At 38.4% G+C, this 23,255-nt stretch overlaps 1 protein-coding gene and 1 long non-coding RNA gene across 2 annotated transcripts; both read right to left on the bottom strand.

Annotated features, from left to right (window-relative positions):
• Window positions 1-799: 799 nt before the first annotated feature.
• Window positions 800-17,195, bottom strand: LOC108431969 (lysosomal acid lipase/cholesteryl ester hydrolase-like). Its single transcript, XM_017705464.2, has 11 exons — window positions 17,133-17,195; window positions 14,017-14,047; window positions 12,052-12,153; window positions 10,145-10,262; window positions 4,825-5,023; window positions 3,374-3,483; window positions 3,057-3,193; window positions 2,784-2,930; window positions 2,573-2,644; window positions 1,494-1,562; window positions 800-1,415 (listed from the first exon to the last, which is right to left on the bottom strand). The coding sequence occupies exons 3-11, from the start codon at window positions 12,151-12,153 to the stop codon at window positions 1,182-1,184; spliced, it is 1,188 nt and encodes a 395-aa protein (XP_017560953.1). The 5' UTR covers window positions 14,017-14,047; window positions 17,133-17,195; the 3' UTR covers window positions 800-1,181.
• Window positions 17,196-20,216: 3,021 nt separating this feature from the next.
• LOC108431968 lies at window positions 20,217-23,120 on the bottom strand. The gene is made up of 4 exons (XR_001858188.1): window positions 23,082-23,120; window positions 21,400-21,527; window positions 20,952-21,109; window positions 20,217-20,840 (listed from the first exon to the last, which is right to left on the bottom strand). It is a non-coding gene; the product is annotated as an uncharacterized LOC108431968 (long non-coding RNA).
• Between the last annotated feature and the right edge of the window lie 135 nt (window positions 23,121-23,255).

The raw sequence follows: 23,255 nt of genomic DNA, 5'->3' as shown, positions 1-23,255 counted from the left end.
GACAGGTGCATGTTTTCCACTCTGTTTTTTAAACAGCACTCTGTAAATGAGACCAGTTGCTATAGTTTTTAAAGGTATAAATGTTTTCTTATTCTTGTTTGCCATAGGCTTTTAGCTGCTCAATAGTTCGGGATCATCTTTGTCATAATTTTGTTTTTATAAGGCACCTAATTCTTTTCAATGGGTGGCAGATCTGGACTGCAGGCAGGCTGGATGGCTTTACTGTGGAGCCATGCTGTTGTAATACATGCTGAATGTGGTTCAGCATTGTCTTGCTGAAATAAGTAAGGCCTTCCCTGAAAAAGCCATCTGGATGGCAGCATATGTTGCTCCAAAAATCGTTCCGCATTAATGGTGTCTTTACAGATGTGCAAGTCACCCATGCCATGTGCGCTAATGTGCTCCTATACCATCACAGATGCTGACTTTTAAACTGTGGACACTTTTCTACTTCTACTGAAATCACCAAGTTCTTCGCTTTTTTATGTTGAGAAACTTTATTTTTGAATTGTTGCCTGTACAGTCTCTCATAGAGCGGTGAACTCCTCCCCATCTTTACTTCTGAAGGACTCAGCCTCTCTGAGATGCTCTTTAGTACCCAATCATGTTACTGACCAGTTGCCAATTAACATAATTAATTATGGGAAATGTTCCACCTTTTGTGTTTTTTAGCATTACACATCTTTTCCAGTCTTTTGTTGCCCCTGTCCCAACTTTTTAAAAAAGTTGTTGCCATAATATTCAATTCATTTTTCAATTCAAGTCATAATTTTTCAAAACACAATTACATTTTCTCATTTTCAACATTTGGTATCCTTGCACTATTTTCAAATAAACATAGTGTTTAAATGCACGTTATTGCTTTCTGATTCTATTTTCATTTTGCACAACTTTTTTGGAAACAACAGGATTGTAAAAAAAATGTTGCATCAATTTTTGCTTTGTAGGTCCACTGATTACAAAGTAATTTAACCGATCCTTTCAAAAAAGGCAACTTTGATGAGCTCACTGATGGGCCGTGTAGTCATGTTGTATTCAAGTACAGCAAAATTGCTACATGGCCCTTTGATTTTATTTTCTGGTGCCCGCATAATGGAATGCAAACTTATATGCTGGTGGTTGTTTTATAGTTTAAAAGCAGCAAGTTTTTAGCACAATTACAGAGAGTGAAAAGGAAATGATCACACATCCTTCCTCATCAGCTTGATCAGTTCATTATACATCATGTGTGGAGCATCCAGACCCCAGATGAAGTCCAGGTGTCCCCAGTGCTCGATGCGGTGATGGTGCACCAGGTTAGGAATCTGTGTGAGCAGCATTGCAATATCTCTTGGATTTGCCAGGACGTCTTGCCCTCCTGACCACAGCACTGTGGGCACCTTCATGTCCTTCACATTGTACTGAGGAGGGGTAAACTAGCAGGAGAAAAGAGAAATGATGGAAGATGTCTAAAACATAATGAATATTTAAAAAATTCTATAAAGTAATCTTACCTGCTTGTAATGAACCAAATTTCCAAGTGCTCCGTAGTTGTATGCCAGTAGTTTCCCACTTTTCAAAGCCTGTTAACAGAACTCTCCATGAGTACTCCATGTCAATATCTGCTTAGAGTACAAACTGAGCAGCCATATGGGCCATCCTTGTTGTATTTTGAGCTTAATAATGTGCAAAACTGTTCAGTAGGAGTCAGTTCTGGACTGCAGACAGGCCAGTTTGGCACCAGCACTCTCTGATTATGCAGTCATGCTGTTGTAACATGTGCAGAAAGTGGTTTGGTACTGTTATGTTGAAATAAACATGGTCATCCCTGAAAAATACGTTGTCGAGAAGGCAGCATATGTGGCTCAAAAATGTGCTCAATGTTTAAGATGCATTCACAGATATGCAAGTTACCTACAAATTCACCCCTGTGCCATGACAGAGCCTGACTTTTGAACTTTACATCGCTAACAATCTGTGTGGTCCTTTTCTTCTTTGGCCAAGAGAACACAACGTTCATTTCTATAAACAGTCTGAAAGGTTGACATATTTACACACTGTGCACTGTGCATAGTACAATCTTAACTTGCATTTGTGAACACAGTGACAAACAGTTTTTATAATAGTAATTTGTAATAGTAATTATAATAGTAATTTGACAAAATGCTCCTGAGCCCATGCAGTAATACCTATCACAGAAGGGCGCTGATTTTTAATGCAGTGTCATCTGATGGATTGAAGGTCAGATATTGCAATTTTCATTCTTACTCTTTTATTGTGGTTTTCATCCTGGCAAATTTCCGAGATTTCTCCAGATTCCCTGAATCGTTTGATGATATTATGCACTGTATTGGGTGAAATACCTAAAATCCCTGCAATCTCTGGTTGATTAATGTTTTTTTTAACTGCTGTATATTTTGCTGATGCATTTTTGGTGTTAAGTGCTAAACCTCAGTTCATCCCTGCATTTTATTACACATCTTGTCTTTGTCCTGTTTTTATTTAAATAAAATTGAATGTGGATTTACAGGTCACTGCTTTCTGTTTTTATTTGCATTTCACATACTGTCCAAACGTTTTGTAAGCTGCGTACCTGAGTCCAGTGCACCATGTTCTGCACAGATGTTCCAGCTGGAGTGTGTGTGATGTACATAGGTATTCTCGTCTGATATGAGAAAGAACCAGATATGAGATATTTGGAAAGGTGGAAAATGCTGATTAAAAATGTTAGAATGTAACAAAATGCTAATATAGAATTCAAAATTATTCCTGGACTAGAGGAAGACAATAATTCAACAACTTACCATGTTTAGGTTCTTCTTGTCAAAGTTAAACAGGCGGAACATTATGTTTCGACACAACACATTAACCAGTTTCTTGCTGCAGAATTTTGTTGCAAAAAATTTGAGGAGTTTATTTTGAGGAAAAAAGCTTTTCTGTCCAAAGAGATTCTGAAGAGAGAATTGAAGAAAAAAAAGTGCTTACAATTTGAGCGACTTGAGAAACAGATGAATGCAAGTGCATTGGTGCTGAATGTGTATGTGATGTCATGTGTTTATCAAACTGCTCTTTCTCACCCAAATCAATGGTTCTGGAAGGATGCTTAGTTTGGTAATTGGACTGCTTGTGAAGGCTACAGTGGCTACAGGGGCCAGAGCGAAAAACATCTTGATTTTGCTAGCCAGCTCTGGCATTGTGGAAAATGCCATGAAAGCTGAAAAAAATGAAGTCATGCATTAGTTGTACAGTATATTCTCAGTGATTGTAGACAGACATTAACCCATCAACCATTTAAATACGACCAATGCTAAACGACATCCCATAGCTGTTACATAACAGTGAACTAAACTTATTATGAATTAAAAGTGTCATAGGTGAGATCTCAGTACTTTACCTATAGTGGTACCCTGAGAATGGCCAACATAGAAGATCTTATCCTGCTTTGTGGTTTTTGTGATGAAGTTTATCACTGCTGGAAGGTCCTTCTTAGCCATTTCATCACGGCTGCCAAAAAGACACAATACATACATATATATATATATATATATATATATATATATATAGCATTAAACAGAACTGAAACAAATTCATAATGCTGCATGAGCTATTATGAAGTTCTCAAAGAGTTTGTATTACTGTAGTACAATTTGGGAGGCATTATCTTTACATGGGGAAGTGGGGAAATGATCTGTACCACAATACACAACGTGTTTAGCAGCACAAATTGACAGTATGTGCAACCCCAAGTCCAAAAAAGTGGTGACAGTAGGTACAATACAAATAAAAACAGAAAGCAGTTATATGTAAATGCACTTTCATCTGCATTTAAATGAAAGCAGTACAAAACAACACATAAAATGTTCAATCTACTTCATGCTTCATGTTTTTTTTTTGTAAATATGCATACATGGAGTGTCTGCGACACTTTCCAAAAAGTTGAAAGAGGAGCAGTTTAATATTCAGAAGGTTGTGAAATGTTCAAAAACATCTTAAAAAGGTGATACAGTCATGCTTGGGTAGAAATGGAAATATCCAGGAAATACCTAGATGGATATGTCCAATAGCAAGGATTTTAGATATTTCACCCTTCTGGCTGCTATTGAAAATGTGGCATGTTATGATGTGCAAAACACAACAACTGCGGCCCCACATGGTTGTGCAGCTGAAGAGCTGTATAACCAAAGAATCATAAAAGGTGATGCAGCACAGTGGTAAATACACTCCTGGCCCAATTTTTAGAATATGATGCAGGCATCAAATTTGGTATGGGCAGATATTTACAAAAAAACTTATTATGAAGAGCTTTTGTACTGTTTTTAATGTAATAAATGTCAAACAGATTCACTGCTTTCTATTTTTATGGGCATTTATACACTTGAGTTTGTACAAACTTTGAATTTCACTGTAATTTTTTAACACAAACACACGCATAGCTGTCTTAAGTGAGTGCAATGTGTCTTTAGCTTTGTAATTAACTTAGGAATTACAGCTAACAATCAACGATTTGATTATGGTCAATAACAGAATACAAGTAAAAGCTTCTTGAATTGTCTCCATATTTAAGAAAACATATTTTACACAGGATAGAATTGAATATATACTGACATGACAATTGACGCAGGAATAATATAACATACTGTTGTTTCTACAGTTCATTTTATAAACAATAAAATCCAATCTAATCTTTACTGACATGGGAGCAGTCCATGAAAATGACTGACATGAGGTATTTGGACCGGACTAACATCACTGAAAAACACAGGTAATATTTACATTACCCATAGTGCTTTAGTAATCAAATCATATTAAAAATGAACTCCAATAGACAGTAAAAGTGATTCTCACCTAAACTTCCAGTATTGATTTTGTTTAGGGCTGAGGCTGACATGTTTTCTTGACCAAGTGTTTCCTCGGCTGTTACCCAGCCACACGTCAAACCCTGTGTCAGCCAGGAGGAAGCCAAGGCTGTTGCTGGGGAGATTGGAAACCCAGTTACTCCCTGCAGCCAGAAGACCATGCTGGAGGAACACCACAGGCTTAGGATCTGCCACAAACACAAGTTACAAAAAAGATTATCAAGCTGAACCACAATGTCAATGCTAATCCATTACCTTATCGTCTTAATAGGCATGAAATAATGACCCCAATGTCAATCATGATCTCACTTCCAGGATGTTGTTCAAGGATGAAATTTTATTTGTAGCCAGCATATGTGTGTGTACCAGCTTAGTTTTCTTTTTTGGGAGCTTTAACACTGATTTGACTATGTGAGCTCATCTTTTGTGAGCACCAAAAGAGCCTTAAAAAGGCTTACTGAATTTGTATAAAGCTGAGGCCATTTTAGATATTCAAATAAAAAAAAAAATTTGTTTATTCTCTGCATATAATTGTCATTTGGTAATGGAAAATGAGTAATAAGAGTCATATTTACTCCTAAAACTATATTTAACAACTTAAGTAAATGTAAGATATTTTTACTCTGTAAACTAGTCCAAAATATAGCTCAGTAATATCTAGATAAACTTAAGGTATGTATACATAAGTGCCTCTCTCTGTCACTGGCTTGGCAAAAACAATCCTAAATGTTTCACTTCCAAATATTTCAAGATATCTGTCTCATACATGAGTCCCATATACTTGCATTTACATATAGACACTGGTGGAGTAAATATTACTGCCATTCACATTCTCAGTAGCAAGTGTTGAATGGCAGAATTCTTGACTTGATGCAGCTGACCAAAAGAGATGCAGAGGTGGACCATATGAGCTTCTTGGACATCCATTTCCAAAACCATGTGGATTCATTTAGAGTTCCCACCCTCTTTGTGAATACAACAACCTCCAATCCTCTATTAAAGCTTAGTGCAACATTTTGGAGTTTGTCTGTGGGAATTTGTTTCAGTGAAGAGACATTAAGACACAATTTGTAGTGATGACTTGTTTTCCAACAGCAATGGACTGCACTGACACTGCAATAAAGAGGTCATCAGAGAATGAATTTGCTTATGTGAATGGAAAGCATTCCATCAACATGCAAATTCTTTGTGAAGCAAAAACTAATCTTGCAGTGAGGTCGTCTGGATCAATACATTCATTCATTCATTCTTAGAAAAAGAAGTAATTGGAAGGAACTTCAGGTTGGAGTTATGCAGAATAGCTAGAAAGGTATATAATGTAATGTATGTAATAATGTAATGAAAGATAAATAATCATTAATAAATTTAAAATGTACATCTGCCTGATAGTTTATCTTATTTGTTATGTCTACTTTATGAAGTGAATTACCATGCATAAGAATGAGAATTATACCTGCACTCTTGATTATGGGACGTTAGTTAAGGGAATAGCAATTACATAAATCTCTTCATTTGAAATGCCCTGCAATGTCACCATCAAACAGACATGTAGCGACTGACGGACAAACTGAGTGGTGACAAACCATTTTCTTCAAACTGAACTGTTTCACTCCCTATGACTTGCCATGAAGGAAGCATGATGACAATTTAAATGTACCCTATCTCTAAAATATACAGTTTCAAGAAAAAGTTTCCCAATTGACTTGAAGAAAGGACAGCAGGAAATATCTTATATCTTAAATATCTTCAGAGGCACTGCTGAGCTCCAGCACTTATCATGTTGAATACACTTGATGGCATGACACCCAGCAAAATTCCTCAACTGACACGAACAGCTTGATAAACTCTTTACATATTAATCAAAATCGGAATTCATTATTAGCGGTTACCAGCCAGGCAGACCCACAGGCCTCTCTGATGCGCAGTCATCAGAGAGCACTCACTGTATATTGCCTATATAACTAGAAATAACACAAAACACTTAAACTTCTGTACTTAAGGCTGCCCCTTGTACTTTTTAGTCCTATCTCCGACTCCTGCATTCTCTCAGAACTGATTCATTAATGACTGCTGCAGTGACATCCAGCCTATTAACTCCTTCGCTACGAGATGAGGTTCAGCTAGCTGCTATAAAAATCTCCTGAAAAGAGAAGCCCTGAATCCGGGCCCATGATGTCACCATTGCTGTATTGTAATGTGCATGCTAGCCAGCAGGAGGCTGCACGCCCTTGCTATCCGAATAATTGATCAGAACAAGTTAAAACCCTTCTTGTCTCACCCTGGCTAGAGTTGGCACGATCAACACTAGTGATAGAAATGCATTAGCAGGGCACGTAGACATGGATGTCCACACACATCTGTGCGTACTGGAAATTCAGAGAAAAGAATAGGGGCACTGAGTGGTGAAAGTCAATGATTCAGTCTGAAAGAGGCCACACATCGCTGGAACTCACCCATGTACAGGTGGCCCAACTGGATAGTGACCAAGGCTGATGCCACAGCTGTGGGTTGGACACATCCAAAAACACGTCCTCTCCGCAGACAGCCATGCCCTGAATGAGATTGACTCCAAAGTCAGCCTTATGAATGAGGTGGTCTGAGAGGAAGTCAAAACACTCTTGGCAATTTTTCATACAGAATCCCAGGGTACTCAGATGTTTTGTTAGCAGTCTGGTGTGCTCTATCACTTCCTTGTCCAACTGGGCAGCTAATAGCCAGTTATGACCAGATGAATATGTGGGCAGAATAATGCCTTTCCTCCTAAGCATTGCAATAGCTCCTCCAATAGTAGTGTAGTTGGGGTAGTTGGGGTAGTCATGGGCTGGAGGTTAGGGAACCAGCCTCGTTTTCCTCGGAAGGTCACCGGTTCGATCCCCAGTGCCGACAGCATGTGACTGAGGTGTCCTTGAGCAAGACACCTAACCTCCAACTGCTCCCTGGGCACTGCGGCACTGTTGGGCTGCCCACCGCTCCAGGCAAGTGTGCTCATTGCCCCCTAGTGTGTGTGTGCACTCATTAGAGTGTATGTGGTGTTTCACTTCACGGATGGGTTAAATGTGGAAGTGAAATTTCCCTGTTGTGGGACTAATAAAGGTCTAATACCTTTCATAAAACCTGAAGACCAAGCAAAAGTCCAAATGGAAATATAAAAATATATGTAGATCACGGCTTAAAAGGTAAATCTCAGAACTAAATTGTCATGTAGATGTTTAAGTATGTGTCTTAAATGTAGACAGAGATGAACCAATCACCAACACAAGAGAGCTGCATGTATTAGCATTCTTAACTTCTGTGGTGCATATTGACAGCATGCAGAATCTAAATTGGCCTTAAACCCCCCTCTCTTTTTGATACCAGAAAACATCTTCAATAGAAACACACAGGCTTTGCACAGGAGGCAGTTTTCTTAGTGCCAGGTCTTTTTTTGGACTTTCTGGTATGTATTTAGTTCACAGTAAAAACACAGGGATATTTTCAGTGACAGCTCCAGCTTGTTTTTGGTGGCCTATCCCCAGTAAACGAGGGTGTCTGGTCACCCAAGATGACAACATTGGCATAGCAATGACAGTGAAACTGAGTTGGCCCTTGGGACCTACAGAAATAACCAAGAACTAGTTTTCTCCTTGTGAGAGAGACTGGAATGGTTGAGCTAGTGTGCTCTCTCCTGCACCACCTTGATGCCCACTGTCCTGCCAGTCACTTTAACAGTACATCTACGGATTCACAAAAGGCAGAGATTACGCACATCTTATTCCAAATGCTAGAATCTGGCCTGGATATCATCTGCTCCCCGACTAAAGGAGATTAGCTTGGCGGAATCTGAGAGAGAGGTTTGCAAAAAATCCGGAGGGTATGCACCAACACCAACACTCAAACCAAGTTTGTGCGCACTTGGTTGTAAAAGGGTTGTTAGCTCAGCTGTGGACAGTCAAGCTAAGCACCCAGTGTAGTCATATTGAGGGACAGCTGATTATTTTGAAATACGGGCTTCTGAGGTTATGCAAAAGGGCGTATCCATAAAGAGACAGCGAAATAAAGGCTTGAAAGAGAATCTTCCCTGCACTTGGGAGGGTGACTAATGCAACACACTTCTCATTTTTGCTACTGTTTTAGCATAGAAGTGACAAATGAAGGAAACTATTATGCCTACTTGTCTTAAAACAGACAAGTGCAAGTGCAACAGAATGTATGAGTATGAGAACAAGATTTCTGCTTTTCATTGACCGCATTGCTTCGCATGAATTCATAAAATGTTCATCCCCATTCACACTGTTCTAAAACATTCTCTACTTTCATGCTGTTCTAGAATGGTCTCCCATTCACACTTTCTTCTTCCATTCTAGAACATTCTCCACATCCACACTGTCCTAGAATGTTATCCACTATTCACACCATCCTAGCATATCCCCATTTACACAGTTCTAGAATGTTCATCCCCATTCACACTGTCCTCGAACGTTCTCCTCATTTACACGGTTTATGATCTCCTCCATTCACAGTGTCCTAGCATGTTTGTCATCATTCACACTGTTGTAGAATGTTTTACCCCATTCACACTGTTTAAGAATACTCTCCTCTGCAATTTTGATCTACGCTCTTAAAAAAGATGGAACTTTAACAGTTCTTTCATAAAGAAAATGGTTCTATATAGGACCATGAATATTCAAAGAACCCTTTGCATGATTAAAGGGTTTTTAGCATTATGAAAGGGTTCTTCAGATTGATGGAGAATTTGCATGAATGTGCTATAGATGGTTCCATATAGACCCTTTTTGAAAACGTTCTATATAGCACCCAGAAGAGTTCTTCTATTGTTACAAGCTTGACATTGTAACAATAGAAGAACCTTTTTAGATGCTATATGGAATCATTTTCAAAAAGGCTTTATATAGAACCATCTTCAGCACATATTCCATCAGTCTGAGAAACGCTGTCATTATGCAAAAAAGCCCTTTGATCATCCAACAGATTTCTTGAGTATGCATGATCCTATATAGAACCGTTTTCTTTAATAAAGAACCTTTGAAGCATCCTCTTTTTTTAAGAATATAGAATGTTCATCCCCATTCACAAAGTTCTAGAATGTTCTCCCACAATCACACTGCTACAAAAGGTTCTCATCCCCACAACAGTTACAGACTGTTCATACTCATTCACATTGTTTCATGTGTGGACTACTAGTTGTTTGGGATTTTCAGTCATTATTTTGGAACCATATAAACCTGCTGACATTAGAACATTGGATTTTGATTGAGAATGTTGGAACCATATACTCCAGGCTTATCAGTATAGGTGTTCTCCAATCTCACCTTGCAAAGCTGTGTTATTGACTCCATGTGGGATTCTGTTGATGCTGAGGATGTAGCCATCATCAGTGACCACCTCAAACTCTTCAGCTGGATAACCCCAGTGCCCGATGATCTCACTCTGTTACACACAAACACAGCTATTCAAAAAGGAGAAAAGACAAAGACAGTCTATAGATCTGTAGATTAGGGCTGCAACTTCATTTTGAAATATTAACTCACCCAATCAAATGCTATCTCTTAAGAAAATATGTGCTGATGACACCAAAAAAGTGACAATATCTTATGTCTAAATGAGTAAATGTATCTTGCTCTGAAAGGCCCATTTTTACCACAGTGTTCAGAGCAGGCAACTGCTTGTTGCTAGTCACTAGCTAGCACTGACATTGCTAACTGTCACGACTGGCCCCTCCCAGTCCTGTCCATGTGTTCGTGTTGTGTTTTGATCTTCCACATGCATTTGTTGTGCTTTTCCTCCCAGTTCGCCTCCTACTTTTCAGACCCCACCCCTGATTGTTCCCACCTGTGTTTCAACCTGTGTCCTGTTATCCCTTGTTGTCCCTTGTATTGTATTTAAGCCCTGTGTTTGCCCCTTGTGATTATTGGTCTTTGTTCTGTATTTATTGTTTGAAGTGTTTGTATGTTTGACATGTTGGATGTATTGTTTTCTGTGTTCTAGTCTGTTTCGCTGTTTATTATGTCTGTTCCCTGATCTGTTCTTGTTGGCTCTTTGACTACAGACTGTCTCGACCTGGATTTTGGATTTGCCTGTAATAAATCTTACTTTTCTCCACGTATGCGTCCGCCTCCACATTGCTCCACGTTACACTAACAAAAGCTTGTTTCCCATTGGATTGAAATGTTGTTTAATTTATTCATTTGTTCTAAATATGTAGTGTCTTTAAATGTATCAGTTATAAAAATACTTTAAAAAAATATTTTTATTATCAGATTTAACTGGATGTTAATTGCAGCCCTAATATTGATCACAGCTGAAAACTGCCGTCAGAGAAAACAAGCTGTGAAAAAGCACTTTGTCAAGGCATAAAACATTGTAAATAGAATGTTTTACATATTCATGGTCAACTCTGCTTTCTTGAGTACTAATATTACTATATATAAAAAATATCAATTGCAACTGCAAATCTCCTGTGATGTTACATCTACTAGCAACAACACAGGTTTTTAGAATGTAAACAGCACAGCAGCTGCAAACTTTGAGGATGAAGATAGTTAATGATTCATTTAGAAATGAGGAAAACATTAAACAAACCAAACACAAAAAAGAATTCTGGAAATGTTTTTGGTAATGGTAATGAGACTAGGGGATTCTTTTAGTCTCTGTAAGTGCTGCTCCTTCAGATGAGCTAATGCTAAAGCTAGCTCCTGTGCTAACGCTAAAGCTACCAGTAAGCTAACCTGTGCAATGTCAATACTTATCTGTTCTGTTTGTGAATAATGGCTGAATATTCACTACTGATGATTAATCAGCTGGTTGGTATTGTGTAATACAGCTGCCCTCCACACAGTGAACTAGTGTTGGATTTCCTGACTGGTCAAAGCGCATGACACCAGTCCTTGGGCATGCTACATTTACCAATATTTGTAACATCACTCTGGGTAAGAGCATCTGACCGTGTACTCTCACTTGGCTAATCAAAAGCTGATGATTTTTGAAGCCCTACTTACTCAGAACATTCAGCTGTTTAAGAGATGATCTACACTCTGGCTAAATACAACTAGTTGTGTATCATTATATGAAAATGGCCCATTAACAGGCCTAAAGTTTTATTACACACTTCTGTAACCTAAAAAGTCAGTTTGAACTGAAGTCCCTGTAATGACTAAATATTAAGCCTTAGTATGTAATGAGCCTAAGATTTTAAGTATTTAACATTCATATTACTTACAATATTCATGTTAACTTCAGGGTCCAGACGTTTTCTGCTGAATAGCCAGCCTTGGGCCAGTTCTGGTGCAAGCAGTCCCAAAGATAACAGCAGCCACACCATCTGTGTAATTCATTCAGGAACAGTGGCATCATGAGGGGAAAAAGGATTAACATCTATATCAATAATTTAATTCAGCTTTTTTCAAGAGTGTAATTCTAAATGATCTTTTAGAATTCAATTAGCAGAATAAAAAAACTGGCTTGATCTGAACCACCCACAAAACATTTGATGGTTCAAGCCAGAAGTTTTGTAATCATCTAAATGAAATGATTAAGTAAAAACTTATATAAGTTACAGAAACAAAATAATTCCATATGCCTTAAGCTCATTAACACCACAAAATAATATATAATATTAGTATTATATTAGTATATAATATATATAGTATATAATATAATATTATAAAATATTAGATTTTTACTTAAAAAAAACTAACTGGCCTGAATGGCAGCGTTTTGCATTAAATAAAGGCTTCATCAAAAAATAAAATTCAATAAAATATAAAAACATCACACCAATGATTCACCTACATCACACCAATAATCACTGCAGTTTACTGTTACAAGAAGGTACTTGGCAATATGGATGTCCTCAGTGACTGATTGTAAAACATTGGTCGCTGCTGTCGGAACAAAACCTCGTATCTCCATTTTTGTCGTTTTTCTGTTTTTGACATAACTTGAAAGTACCCATTGTCCTTTACATTGTGTGTAAATTTCATGAAGACTGGACCAAAAGAAACAGCCCAAAATTATTTAGAAAAAAATCTGGTTCCATTGTCTTACATTAAAAGTAAAGTACGTTTTTTTCCTTCTCCTGTAAAGTTACCATTTTGGAGATACAAGGTTTTCTTCCTACAACAGCGATACATGTGATGAAATTATTTTTAAATATTTAAGATCCAACCTCAATCATTATTTGTATTTTTAGAATAATAGAATTTGTTGCATTGTTATGGAAATTGTGCTTCATCACGTTCAACAGTACATCATTTCAGCTATATAATGAACTATTAATCAATCATGAGTATTGTCTTATTTAAACCAGAGATATCTGAAGCTACTAATGCAAAGCCATTACCCAACATACCTGACTCATAATCTCATCATCATTCTGGAAAATTTTGCTTTAGAATATTTAAATACTGAGAGCTGAGTTGAATTAGGCTGTCAAAAATGTTGTTGGCTAATAAAGAGCCTGTGAGAGAGTACAGACACACTAAATATTCCAAAATCAAGAGAGAAAAAACATGAAAGTGTTTAAAATTCAGAAGAGACGTGCTATGCAGAAGAGAAGATTCAAGCTTGGCTGAGTATCAGTTGTGCAGCTGTATGTATTCCATGCCCAGAAAACATCAAACCGTTCTCCAAGAGAAAAACACCAATGTTTATCCTGCTAATGTCTGAGTACTGTTATTGGCCTTACCAAAGTTTTCAACTGATTACTAGGATCATTTTGAGTTTCAGTTAGTAAACCTGGTCATTATTGTTGCCTGTTGTTATTTTTCTAATGGATACAAATGAATAAATCATAAAAAAAAAGAATTGTACCACATTCTATTGAAACTACATATTAATGTGAAACAGTACAAAAATAAAGTATTCTCATTTGGTTCTGGCTGTTCTGCCATGGTTTAATATTCCTGAATTAAATTAATTTGATTTTTGTCCATAATATTAAAATATAGTGAATTACTCTCTAATATAGCAATGCTAATGATCATGTTTTCACTTTGCAGCTATGAACACTACACAGCTCGTCATTCAGCAGTGGATGCTTTGCTAACAGAGACAGATCTAAAGCGTTACATGCTTTTTATTCTGCACCTAGCCTACATACATAAAATACAATATGACAGATTACATCAAACATTTTACATCAAACAATGAACAATAATAAAATGTAAAATGATGCAGCACTCACTTTCAGCTCCAGTACAGCTCTTGACAGCAGCCTGAGGTAAATAAAACAGGAGGGGTATTAAATATATTAAGTGATCACGTTACAGAAGATGATTGTTATTAATATATCATGATGATGATGGTCATGATGACATTAAGCATGTGATAAAAATACGCCTACTTATTCCCTTTAAATAGAGCAGCTACCAATTTGAACTTTGTTCTGACATTTTTTGTAATGCAAATGTGACAAAATGATTTAACAGATTGAAAAAACTGCTGAAAAAGTCAACATGAAATTGTTTTGTAAGTCACAAGGAAACAATGATTTAAATAAAGCTTACCTGTATGTCTGTTTCTGTGCTACATCATTTTAAAGGGAAGAGTTTTATTACACATTTCTATAATCTAAGAACAGCTCAGCCAGTTTGCATTCAACTCCCTGTAGTTAAGCATAGCTTTGTCTAATATAAAGCCTCATATCTGACAGTGCACATCCAGAGGTGGGTTGAATAGCCTAAACTCAATATTCAAATAGAATTATTGATTGAAACTTGGGCTCAAGTAAAATGAAAAGTACCTTTTCAAGTAACAAATATCAAATAACTTGTAGAAATGCAGCAGAACATCTTGGAAAATCAAGCAACTATCAGCACATAAACTGAAGTTTGTTACACTCCATTCTGCTATTTTTGTAATTCTTTTGGTCAAAAATAAAATGCTGAAGCTTCAAAATCAGAAGTGGGACCAATCTCAAAGCAGAACACATGCAAACCAGAAAAGCAGAACAAAGGCTGACTCCCATAAAATATAATAAAATCAAATCAAAAGGAATTGGTATAAAAAGGATATAGAAGGCAAATAACTAAGTATAAATGGCTAAAATGTAACTGAACAAAAGTAGTTTCCTTTCATCACTATACTTGAGTAGAAGTAAAAGTATTATAATTAGAAAATACTAAGGAGAGTACAAATCCATCAACATTTTATTTAGGTGCATTTCCAAAAACCCCATATGATGGAGACCATCAGGACCCAGTTTCCCTCGCCTGTATTAGGGTTACCGGGGCCTCACCCTGGAGCCAGGCCTGGGGGAGGGGTTCCTCAGCAAGCGCCTGGTGGCTGGGCCTTCACCCATGGGTCCCGGGCCGGGCTCAGCCCGAATGAGCCACATGGGACCACTCTCTCATGGACCCACCACCTGTGGGAGAGGCGCTTATGGGGGTCCGGTGCAGTGCGGGGGCCTTGGCGTTCCGATCCTCTGCTACTGAAACTGGCTCTCGGAACATGGAACGTGACCTCTATGGCAGGGAAAAGAGCCCAAGCTAGTGTATGAGGCTGAGACATACCAACTAGATATAGTTGGGCTCATCTCAACACATGGCGGGGGCTCTAGAACAGACTCTCTCGAGAGGGGTTGGACTTTATTCCATTCTGGAGTTGTCCAGGGTGAGAGGCGTCAGGCAAGATTGGGCTTACTCATAGCTCCCTGGCTCAGCACCTGTACGTTGAGGTTTTCTCTGGTGCACAAAGGGGTTGTTTCCCTGTGCCTTCGGGTCGGGGAACGGGTTCTGACTGTTGTCTGTGCTTATGCTCCGAACAGCAGTTCGGAGTACCCAGCCTTCTTGGAGACCCTGGAGGGGATACTGGAAAATGCCCCCTGTGGGGATTCCATTGTCTTGCTGGGTGACTTCAGTGCTTACATGGGCAATGACAGTGAGACCTGGAAGGGCACGATTGGGAGGAACAGCCTCTCCGATCTGAACCCGAGTGGTGTTTTGTTATTGGAGTTCTGTGCTCGCCAGTCTGTCCATAACAAACACCATGTTCGTGGCGGCAATTCCCAAAGCCGTCGCTGGACAGGAAGGAAGCCGTCAAGCTGAAGAAAGAGTCCTATTGGGCCTGGTTGGCTTGTGGGACTTGTCGCAGCTTCAGTGGTTGCTGAGGCAAAAACTCGGGTGTGGGAGGAGTTTGGTGAGACCATGGAGAAAGTCTATCGACAGGCACAGAGAAGGTTCTGGCAAACTGTCAGGCACCTCAGGAGAGCAAATCGGTTCCTGACCTACACAGTGGGGCTGTATACAGTGGGGCTGGGGGGCTGCTGACTTTGACTGGGGATGACATTGGATGGTGGAAGGAATACTTCAAGGATCATCTCAATCCCACCAACGATCCTTCCCTAGAGAGGGCAGAGCTTGGAGATCCAAGCGAGGGTCCATCCATCAGGCGAGGTAGCCAAGGTGGTTGGAAAACTCCTTGGTGGCAGAGCACCAGGGGTGGATGAGATCCGCCCAGAATTCCTGAGGGCTCTGGATGTTAAGTCTGGAGCCTTAGCCTTACTCTCAGACCTGTTATCGCTGCCAAGGATAAGGCTTCAGCAAAGGACCGAATAAAGGGTCTGAATACATGTGGGAATGAATTTTCAGCTGTTTACACACACACACACACACACACACACACACACACACACACACACACACATATAGTTTCTAAATGGTTTCTGAATGCACTGTACAAAGGTAAAAAAAAGTATTAAAAAAATACTCATTTCTGGAGAATTGCAGAGGAACTTAGTGCTTCTTAGTGCTTCCGTGTTTTCTTAAAATGATCTAAATATATTCCATCCCACACATTATCCACTTCTGTCTGCAGACCTCGCATAGTGGTTGAATTACTCTCCGCACACTTCCTAACATAGTCCCACAAGTTCTCAATGACATTTAAATCTTGTGATTGTGTCAATGATATCACCTGAACTTCCTCAATCCTCATCCCACTCCATCACTTGATGAGTAGTATGGTATCTTGCATTTTCTTAATAGTGCATGAAGTCTTTTTGGTGGTTATCTACCAAAAATGGAGAGCTAGATCCCTTCAAATACATCCAGAACAATGTATGACAAATACATATCTTTATGATTGTGACTGCATCTGTCATCACAGAAAGTGAGATTTCTTAGGTGCTATTCTTCTCTTTATTGTAATGTTTTTTGTTATGTTAATGAGGAATCGGCAACAGCAGAGGTGCTGAATCAAGAGAACAACATCCTGCCGTGGTTATAATGTAACAATTCAGAAGGTCAATAATTTTTAGAGAATACCAAATTATAACAGAAAATAACCAAACAAAATAATTACCTGTCAACGAAAGTAAAGCAAGCCTGGCACCAGTTTTCAAGTTTCTCGTCTCTCCGTTGTTGAAAAACCACACAGTTATTCACTCTTGTATGCCCACTCGCTCAGTTCCTCTCCTTTCTGGATGTTTTCTTCTGTTGCACTCTTCATTGTCTTATAGGCCTTAGGCAGTAAAAGGTGCATGGCCAATTGCTTAAAGTTTGCCAAAAACCACAGGAGTGTCAGGCTATGAGAAACAATATTCTATGGTATGAAGAAACCAATATTGAACTCTTTGGTTTGAATGCCAAGTTTTACATTTAAAGGAAAAGAGGCAATGCTCATAACCTGGCAAATTCCATCCTTTTGGGGAAGTCAAGAAGTTAGCAGCTGTTTTTCTGTAGCAGGGACTGAGAGAATTGTTAGGGCTGAGGTAAAGTTAGATTAATCAAAATACAAAGGAGTGCTCAGGACCTCAGACTGGAGTGAAGGTTCACCTTTCAATTTCCAATAGAGAATGCAGAACCACTCAGGTGTGTGGCACTCAGTCAGCTGGAGTCCTTTGGGCTAGTTATATTCAGTATATTGCGGTCAGGTCTTCAGTAAACTTGGACTATGCAGTAGGCTAAAGGATGCAAGTGCAAGACAAATTCTCAAAACTTGAGGCAAGAGAAGCTAAACAATACAAATTAAAGACCAGAAACAAAGTAGGGAGAAACAGAGAAAACCAAATCAATACAGAGAGTAAAACATGCCAAGCTAACAAAACTAAGTACTAGTGACACACAATTAATCATATCAGTATTGGCAGATATTTGCTTAAAAAACATAAATTGGCATCACACAGATCAGTTCAGATGTGACCAATATTTTATAACAATATGTGATAACAATTTACTGAACAACAGAAACAACATACCCAACACAAAACCCATAAAAAAATAATGATAATAATAATAAAGCCTGCTAATACACATAGGGAAATAAGGCTCAGGTGGAAAAGCTAATGTGGTAGGAGGCAAGATGGGATGAGACAGGTTGGCCATGGAGCTAGGGAAACACAAAAGACTAGATAGTAATAAGAGTCATTGACTAGTATAGTATGTATGGTATAATAGTTATTCATGAGCATAGTATGGATAGTATGTGTTGTATGGTAGAAGAATAATATGCAGGTACTATTGGATACAGAAGTAGACTGAGCTTGACTGAGGATACTATGACAACTGTTTTCAAATTAGTGCTCAGCACATAGCAAACATTCATTATATGGGCCCTAAAGTGCTAAAAAGATTCTTGACAAACAATAAAGTTCTTGCTGGCCTTGGACCAAAATACATTACTGATATGCTTAAAGTATTCTAACCCTATAGGCCTCTCTGCAGCATTCAGTCATTATGCTACCAACTGCTGGAACTCATAGATGAGGTCAGATATGCTCCATATGTAACCATCTTAAGTCTAATTTAAAGATGTTTTTGTTTTCTTGTTCTGTTGTTTAGGACTGAAAAGTATCTTAGCACTACAATGTTTTTTTACTTCTTTTAGTCCCTTACTTTATTTTCTATTTTATTATCTTTTATCTCTGTAATGCACTTTAATTTCTGTAACTATATTTGCAAGTGCCTTTCTGAGGAGCTAGATCTCGAGTCTTCATAAACTTTATTTAATGTTTAATGTTTAATGCTTTTATTTGTCTCTATTTGAATTGCCAGTCTGTATGAAAGGTACTACACAGATAAACTTGTCTTGCCTAAAGTATGAGTAGACTGATAAATCAATGAGATGAGCCAGTTATCTTTCTCAGCATAGCTCATTTGTTGGATGATCAAACTAATTTTCTCCTCAGTAGTGAAGACATCCGTGACGTTGTACTCAATTTGTATTGTCCATCCATCCATCCATTTTCTAAGCCGCTTCTCCGTCAGGGTCGCGGGGGTGGTGCTGGAGCCTATCCCAGCAGTCTTCGGGCGGAAGGCAGGATACACCCTGGACAGGTCGCCAGTCCATCGCAGGGCAAATTTGTATTGTGTTTTGTCTAAATTTGTTTTTTTTTCTAGTGTATTATACACATGCCAAAATTACATATCCACCCAAATGATTTCATTTTCTAGTATGAAGAATTTAGCAATAATAACATGATATGTGTTGTATATACACACACTGCCCCACATGTATACTGTATAAGTATTGTCAAAATTTCAGTTTTGAATTTTAAGTACTGCCCCATGTACATAACACCATGCCATGAAACAAATACACAAGTCCAGTACAACACTGATGCTAAGATTATCACTCATGAATACAGTCATATCCACAGTTTAAACTTGGCCCATCATAGTTATTACATAATCTCTTGATCGCAATTATCTGTGCAGAATCCAATTACTTTCCACAATTTTTAGCATTCAGAATCATATATTTACATTACAGAAAACAACATTAATTGGATATGCTTTCATTTGTTGGGTTGAGGTTAATATGCATCATGGTGAGTATACACATGCAATCAACACACACACACACACACACACACACACACACACACACACACACACACACACACACACACCTTCTAAGCTGCTTATGCTTCTGGGTCGAGTTGGAGCCCATCCCAGCAGTCACTGGGTGGAAGGCAGGATACACCCTGGGCAAGTCACCAGCCTACCGCAGGGCAGACAGACACATGCATTCTCACACACACACTCACACCTGGGGGCAATTTAGCATGTCCAATTAGCCTGACTGCATGTCTTTGGACTGTGGGAGGAAACCAAAGAACCCAGAGGAAACTCACATAGACACCAGGAGAACATGCAAACTCCACAGAGAAAGCACTCTGGTTGTCCAGCCGGGGAATATGGTGATACTGGCTACTATTTGAGATAGATTTAGACATGTACATGCTTAGATCGATCTGCTGACACACAGAGCTTTGTAAGATATAGCTTATAGCTGACACCAAAATATACATGAGTCATAAGGGCAAAAAGAAGAAAGGAAGAGACGCCTCTCAGATTTTACAGTTTGTCAGGAATAGACCTTATTAGATATTTAAATGGAAAGTGAAGAGGCAGGAAACTCATACATGGATAAACTTGAGTGCGTCATGAAGGGAATGTTTCATGTTGTAGAGTCACACTATGCTGGCATGCTTGTAAACAGATCTATACAGCACTTGTAAACATCTTGATATGGTCCTGTTTCTTACAACTTTGAAGCAGATGAATGAAAAGTTAGAACAGGCTGTATTCTTACAGTGCCCTCCCCTTCTCATGTCGCTTTGTCATATTTCCGTGTTTTCTTAAAATGATCTAAATATATTCCATCCCACACATTATCCACTTCTGTCTGCAGACCTTGCATAGTGCTTGAATTATTCTCCACACACTTCCTAACATAGTCCCACAAGTTCTCAATGATATTTAAATCTTGTGATTGTGTCAATGACATCACCTGAACTTCCTCAATCCTCATCCCACTCCATTACTTAGTGAGTAGTATGGTATCTTGCGTTGTGTCATTAGCGCATGAAGCCTTTTTGGTCATTATCTACCAAAAATGGAGAGCTAGATCCCTTCAAACACATCCAGAACAGTTGTTTAACATCAATGTATGACAAATACATATCTTTATGATTGTGACGGCATCTGTCATCACAGAACGTGAGATTTCTTAGGTGCTATTCTTCTCTTTTTTGTAATCGGGCAGGAATCGGGAACAGAAGAGGTGCTGTATCAAGAGAACAACATACTGCCATGGTTATAATGTAACAATTCAGAAGGTCAATAATTTTTAGAGAATACCAAATTACAACAGAAACTAACCAAACAAAATAATTACCTGTCAACGAAAGTAAAGCAAGCCTGGCACCAGTTTTCAAGTTTCTCGTCTCTCCGTTGTTGAAAAACCACACCGTTTTCACTCTTGTATGCCCGCTCGCTCAGTTCCTCTCCTTTCTGGATGTTTTCTTCTGTTGCACTCTTCATTGTCTTATAGGCCTTAGGCAGTAAAAGGTGCATGGCCAATTGCTTAAAGTTTGGCCAAAATTACAGGAGTGTCAGGCTATGAGAAACAATATTCTATGGTATGAAGAAACCAATATTGAACTCTTTGGTTTGAATGCCAAGTTTTACATTTAAAGGAAAAGAGGCAATGCTCATAACCTGGCAAGAAGTTAGCAGCTGTTTTTCTGTAGCAGGGACTGAGAGAATTGTTAGGGCTGAGGTAAAGTTAGATTAATCAAAATACAAAGGAGTGCTCAGGACCTCAGACTGGAGTGAAGGTTCACCTTTCAATTTCTAATAGAGAATGCAGAACCACTCAGGTATGTGGCACTCAGTCAGGTGGAGTCCTTTGGGCTCGCTACATTCAGTATATTGCGGTCAGGTCTTCAGTAAACTTGGACTATGCAGTAGGCTAAAGGATGCAAGTGTGAGACAAAAACATAAATTGGCATCACACAGATCAGTTCAGATGTGACCAATATTTTACAACAATATGTGATAACAATTTACTGAACAACAGAAACAACATACCCAACACAAAACCCATAAAAAAATAATGATAATAATAATAAAGCCTGCTAATACACATAGGGAAATAAGGCTCAGGTGGAAAAGCTAATGTGGTAGGAGGCAAGATGGGATGAGACAGGTTGGCCATGGAGCTAGGGAAACACAAATGACTAGATAGTATAAGAGTCATTGACTAGTATAGTATGTATGGTATAATAGTTATTCATGAGCATAGTATGGATAGTATGTGTTGTATGGTAGAAGAGTAATATGCAGGTACTATTGGATACAGAAGTAGACTGAGCTTGACTGAGGATACTATGACAACTATTTTCAAATTAGTGCTCAGCACATAGCAAACATTCATTATATGGGCCCTAAAGTGCTAAAAAAGATTCTTGACAAACAAAAAAGTTCTTGCTGGCCTTGGACCAAAATACATTACTGATATGCTTAAAGTATTCTAACCCTATAGGCCTCTCTGCAGCATTCAGTCATTATGCTACCAACTGCTGGAACTCATAGATGAGGTCAGATATGCTCCATATGTAACCATCTTAAGTCTAATTTAAAGATGTTTTTGTTTTCTTGTTCTGTTGTTTAGGACTGAAAAGTATCTTAGCACTACAATGTTTTTTTACTTCTTTTAATCCCTTACTTTATTTTCTATTTTATTATATTTTATCTCTGTAATGCACTTTAATTTCTGTAACTATATTTGCAAGTGCCTTTCTGAGGAGCTAGATCTCAAGTCTTCATAAACTTAATCGTTTAATGCTTTTATTTGTCTCTATTTGAATTGATGAGCCAGTTATCTTTCTCAGCATAGCTCATTTGTGGGATGATCAAACTCATTTTCTCCTCAGTAGTGCAGACATCTGTGATGTTGTACTCAATTTGTATTGTGTTTTGTCAAAATTTGTTTTTTTTTTCTAGTGTACTATACACATGGCAAAATCACATATCCACCCAAATGATTTCGTTTTCTAGCATGAAGAATTTAGTAATAGTAGGATGATGTGTGTTGTATATACACACTGCCCCACATGTATACTGTATATGTATTGTCAAAATTTCAGTTTTGAATTTTAAGTACTGCCCCATGTACATAACACCATGCCATGAAACAAATACACAAGTCCAGTACAACACTGATGCTAAGATTATCACTCATGAATACAGTCATATCCACAGTTTAAACTTGGCCCATCATAGTTATTACATAATCTCCTGATCGCAATTATCTGTGCAGAATCCAATTACTATTAGTTACAATTGTTAACAATTGTTACCGTTCACAATCAAATATTTACATTACAGAAAACAATGTTAATTGAACATGTTTTCATTTGTTGGGTTGAAGTAAATATGCATCATGGTGAGTATACAAACAAAAACGCAAACACACACACACACACACACACACACACACACACACACACACACACACACACACATGTTCTAAGCTCTTATCCTTCTGGGTCAAGTTGGAGCCTATTCCAGCAGTCATCGGGTGGAAGGCAGGATATACCCTGGGCAAGTCACCAGCCTACCGCAGGGCAGACAGACACATGCATTCTCACACACACTCACACCTGGGGGCAATTTAGCATGTCCAATTAGCCTGACT

Source organism: Pygocentrus nattereri, chromosome 13, assembly GCF_015220715.1.
Source record: "Pygocentrus nattereri isolate fPygNat1 chromosome 13, fPygNat1.pri, whole genome shotgun sequence".
Classification (NCBI taxonomy): Eukaryota; Metazoa; Chordata; class Actinopteri; order Characiformes; family Serrasalmidae; genus Pygocentrus; species Pygocentrus nattereri.
Note: the sequence above shows the minus strand (reverse complement) of the source record. Positions and strands in the feature narration are given on the sequence as shown.